This window comes from Gordionus sp. m RMFG-2023, chromosome 3, assembly GCF_954871325.1.
Source record: "Gordionus sp. m RMFG-2023 chromosome 3, tfGorSpeb1-WG-v2, whole genome shotgun sequence".
Taxonomy (NCBI): domain Eukaryota; kingdom Metazoa; phylum Nematomorpha; class Gordioida; order Chordodea; family Parachordodidae; genus Gordionus; species Gordionus sp. m RMFG-2023.
Window position 1 is genome coordinate 19538597 of NC_088777.1, and position 5516 is coordinate 19544112.

General features: G+C 25.6%; 1 protein-coding gene across 1 annotated transcript; it reads right to left on the reverse strand.

Moving 5' to 3' along the window:
- Positions 1–1509: 1509 nt before the first annotated feature.
- LOC135925954 (tRNA N6-adenosine threonylcarbamoyltransferase, mitochondrial-like) lies at positions 1510–4037 on the reverse strand. Its single transcript, XM_065461553.1, has one exon. It carries the CDS (start codon positions 4031–4033, stop codon positions 2531–2533), a length of 1503 nt encoding a protein of 500 aa, XP_065317625.1. The 5' UTR covers positions 4034–4037; the 3' UTR covers positions 1510–2530.
- Between the last annotated feature and the right edge of the window lie 1479 nt (positions 4038–5516).

A 5516-nucleotide genomic window follows, 5' to 3' on the forward strand; every position in this document is an offset into this window, starting at 1 on the left:
CGGCTAATTATAATATTCAATTTTTTAGTTTTCAATTAATAAATGATTTTATTTATTTAATTAGGGTTATATAATAATTTAAATATAGTCAATTAAGCTTCAACTGTTAAAAATTAGAATAATACACACAAAGTAAAACATAAAATTAACATAATAATCCATCACAACATAAAGATCTTTTCAAAAATGCATTTCATTGGGTTTATTCGAACAAATTTAATATCGAGGTGTAACCCAGTCCTTAATCTATAAAATTAAATTTAAATCAAGGTTTGAAATTTTTTTTTTTAAATTTTGTGGTTAATTTCTTTAAAAATTCTTTAGACTTTGAGTTAGATGAGTTTACGTGATAGTTTTTTTTCCGGGTGAGTCAACACTTGGTATGCTATGACTGGCTATATACCCTGTATTAACTGGTTATAGTGTTTTATTTGAGAATTTACTTATAAATATGAAATGTTAAAATATATATGTAAGGAGCTAACGTTAATATTTATTTATTTAAGTATTTAAAAGCCTAATAATAATAATTTAATTAATATTAACATTTCAGTATATCATCAGACTCAACAATTAAATTTTTTTAAAATTCTAATTGTATAGGAGATCAGGCTAAACGGATTGACGGGATAAAAATGTTAACGAGAATATAACCTTTGACCATAAAGAGCTTAAATTTGGTAGGAAGCTGTATTTATGTTTATCTATGATCATCTTTTGGAAAATCGTACTGGTTTGACATTTTGCCCAAAATAGGTTAGCTTAACTGGAAATCTCCCATCCATATAAAAAGATATTTTTAAGCAAAAAGGAACTTTAATAGTTTGTGTGCTATGGAATAAAATTTTTAAAAATGGTTACATGTGTGAAGAATATTATAATTTATAATGTGGCAAAAATGAACACACTCAATGTGTTATTCGTGATAATTTTTTTAGATTCCTTTATTGCATTGATTAGTTTATATAATAGATGTCAAAATTATTACTATTTTGTTAAATAAAACAATAAAGTTGTGTTCAATTTTATTTTAACTATAGAGCATCTAATTATTCATAGTTCCTAAAGTATTATAGGTAGAGGGTTTGTAGGTGAGGGATTGTACTACATATAAATCTAATATTTGTGTTTTGCATTTGTTTTAATTTTATAGTAAAAACGCAAAATCGTTTAACCCGATTTCCCTTACATGTTTAAATATGTTTTCTTCGATATAGAATAACAAGAACTTATTTAATAATATTTCTTTATAGGACCTGACCAGATAATACTTATGTATTATTGTTAAATGCCTTTAGCTTTCTTTAGAGAAAAACGTTCCCTAAACGTTTATCGTATCGGACCGATATTTCATCTTTTTAAAAATATCGATTATCGGCCAATATTGTTAAATTTTAAGATCCGATAAAATGGTGTCTTAATTTTTAAAAAATTTATTTCAAATTTGATAATATATTTGTATTATGTAAATAGATAATCCACTATCTGTTAAAAAGATTATAATTATAAATTAGTATAATATTAATTTAATTGAAAATTTATATAATATTAATAATTTAAGTAAGTGAAAATTTACGAATTCTTCATCTAAAAAGTAGCATTGGCTTTACTTTGGTGGCCACTGATCTTCTCAACATCTACGCATTTTTATTTGTGTTTTTGCTTTTGTCATTAATTTTTGCTGTCTTTTATCGCTTGAGATCCAAGTTCATTTTTAGCGTCAACGTTATAATTGGAAGAAAAATAGCCTAAGCATATCCTATGCCCATGTTGAATCAGGGGGCTTCGGTTATTGAAAATATAAAGCTGAGATGATTGCACTTTATTATGTTTAGGCCAATCTCTGACGTAGGTAGTATCCCTCGTTGGGATCCTCGGTCATAGCAGAGATCTGGTGCCCCAGCTCCTTAAAAAAGGCTAGGGCATGAGAGCCGAGCCATGTTAAAGTCTTGGAGATTAATGGTAGGAATGTATAGTTGGCAGGTAGCAATGGCGACTTAAATTTTATTAAGGTGAAATTCATTTTATTCTTTTATAGCTGGCTTAATGATAATAATTCTTTTAGTATGGAAGTTTCATCACTGCTCTAAATCATATATATCTAACCCCTCAAGAAAGTTGGTTTGTGATTTAAAAATATTGTCCCAAGTTGGTGAAAAAATGTGATTACTTTTTTTTGAGTCATATTTTTTTTTTACTGAACAAATATAATTTTAAAGTTCAGACTTTTTTTTACTGATCCAAAAAAAATATCAATTTTATTTTATAAACACTAATATTCTATTATTTATTAAAAAATATAAATCAAAAAATTACTAAACATTTTGGGAAAATATTATAGGTTTGTTTTTGTGAATTTTTTTACCCTAACCAAAGGCTTGAAAAAGTGGGCATAAAGTGTTCCAGTACCCAGGGATACCTTTCCCTTAGGAAAATCCTGAATATGACTATCCTCTAATTATGATTATGAATAAACTGTTTTTTAATGGATTTAACACATTGATATATATTATTCTGATATCACCAATATTCATTCAACTTTCATGATTTTTTGAATATTATTTTTATCCAACATATGACTCTTTATTATTCTATTTTTAAGGTTTGCAATTGTTACATCTTCCACAATTGAGATACCAAATGAACTTTTATTTTGAATATTTAAATCTGGAACAAATTCATTTATTTTTTTGATTAATAAATCGTAATCACATATATTTTGATTTTTGTTAGTTAATGATTTTATCTTTTCAATAGCATTCCAAGCTATCATTACTCCATTGTCTGTGCATAGTTCTGGGTCAGGAATATGTAGGTTCCATTTCCAAGTTTGACATAACTTTTGCAAAGAAGTGCGTATATAATTGTTACTAGCAACTCCACCAGATACTGCAAAATTATAAACAGGTACTTCATTAATAAAGGGAATCAAATGTTTTTCGCAATATACAAAAGCTCGAATGGTCTTTTGCATAATATGCTCTGTTAAAATTTGTTGAAAATATGTAGCAATTAGAGCCTTTGAAAAATCGTATAAATTTTGTATATATAACGAATTTTTGCTATAATCTTGATAATTAGTAATTCCATTTAATTGTTTTTTGTAATATTCCACAAAAGAATTATTTTTAATTATAGGAGATTCATTATAATCATCAGAGATAAAGTCATCACATTCATTTTTATACTTAAGCTGACATTGGTCTATCAAATTTAAAAATGTTGATAATAATCCATTAAATGAAAAATCACAACTTACATAATTACTCATAGGATTGATAATATTATTTTTTATTTTTAAATTATTAGAGATGTTAGATATAATTGTATCAATCGATTTACCGCCACTCATTCCATTAAATCTCATGTCATAATTTAAACCTAATTTTCTTGATATCTTGTCATAAGCATCTCCTGGAGCTATATCCTTAGTATTCCCAATAATATAAAAATCTGATACATCCTTTACCCAAACTAATAAACAATGTCCACCAGAAATTAGTAAGCACAGATAAGGAAATTTTAATTGATTTTTTGGACTTAAATTAGATACAGTTTCAGGAATACGAGGTGTCAGAGCATGGGCTTCCATATGATGTATAGGGATTATAGGTATAGGGGGCATGACTAAGGAAGATATTCTTTTAGCAGTTTCAATGCCAATTTCTAATGATAATGGTAGGCCAGGTTTTGTTGTTACAGCAATAGCCATGAGATTTTTCCATATATGATAATTATCATTGGATATATAAATGTTCTGTGATTTTAGATAATTAATCAATTTAATTTCGATTTCAGAAAAACATTTTTCTATATTGATTTCATGGAAATCACGAGCAAATATTGGATTAATACCTCCAGTAAATGAGTGAAAAGCTTGTTGAGATTTATGGCTAGTTCCTATAATATCGCCATCCGGATAAGTTAATAATGCTAGGCTTGTATCATCACAACTCGTTTCAATACCTAAAATTAATTTTTTATTATGGTATATGTGATTATAATAAAATCCTCTACAAAATTTTTTAAACATTCAAGTCATATGGTGTTAAATGAATGAAATCTAGATTCGAGTACAAGCTCTGCCGCCTTTACTATTTTTTAGTTATAATTAGGTATTTTGTCGGCAAACTTTTCGCTAAATTTCGCTTAACCTTATAATTTGTATGCTCAAATATTAAGCTTAAAATTTATATGCTCAAAGCTTAAAGTTTATTTATCTCAATTGGCACAGTATAAAAAAGAAGCTTTACTCTCTTAGGATAAAAAAAGATATAAAGTAAAATATGAATTATTAATTTATAATGTTCTTTAAAGAAGTGAACAAACTATTACAATTAGTTTCTAAATGATTTTGTCTAGTTTATCATGTGTATTATTTGGTCAATCAGGCTCACCCTACCTTTTATGAATGATGAAATTGTTTTACATCTGATATTTATAAAATTGTTTTGCAATTAATATTTATAAAATTGTTTTGCATTTAATATTTATCGAATTGTTTTGTATTTAATATTATAAAATATTATTTACATTTAATATTGATATTAAAGATTATATATTCTTCATTTGTGTGATTATTTAAGAAAATTATATGTGTATACTGAGTATCAATGTTTGTTATTATATATTATTTTTTACTATGAAAATATGACTTCACATTAATTCATTATTTGATATATAATTATAATATATTATAAGATTTAATATATTTGCAAAAGTCATTATAAGAATTTATTTTGTTTTAATTTTAATAAATAATTTAATGTTATGAAAATGGAAAATGGAGTAGAATTTGTAATTTTAATATATAAGAGGTATATGACTGAAACTTAAAGCTAAAATATGAGATTATTAGATACCTATTTATCAACATTAGTTTCACATACTTCTCAAAATAAAAAACATCTTAAATAAAAATTACTCAACTTACTGATATAAGATTTTTTTTAATGAATAAAATTAATAGAGACTCCTAGATCTACATAAACCCAGCTATTTATGAAACTTATGTAATTGTGGAATGGATAGATTGCAATATTTATTATAAATCTCTCACTTCAAACTTATAGGGGCCATTTTAGCTTATTAGCTTTTTTAACATTTTTTAATAGTAGTAATAGCGGCCCATAACCATTTTAGGAGAATATATGTTGGATGAAAAATTGTGAAATACCAATGATAATACCTAAAAAATAGGAAAAAAAGATAATTTTTTTAAAAAAAGTTAAGTTAAAAATCATAAAATATTTAACAAAACTGAGTGTTAAAACCAAAAATAGACAAATAATCACCTGAGAATAAGTTAATTCCAATGATATACATATCCACTTTTTGTCAATAATGATGCCATTCTATTTACATTTGAAAAAATTAGAAATATTTATAAACTAAATTAAAGTTTAGTCAATATTAGATCATACCATTAGTGTTGTTAAAAAGCCCGATTAAGATTATAACCAAAGCCTGGTGATTTTGTTTATAGAGGGCAAGGTTTGGGCTTCTACTTGCCAAAT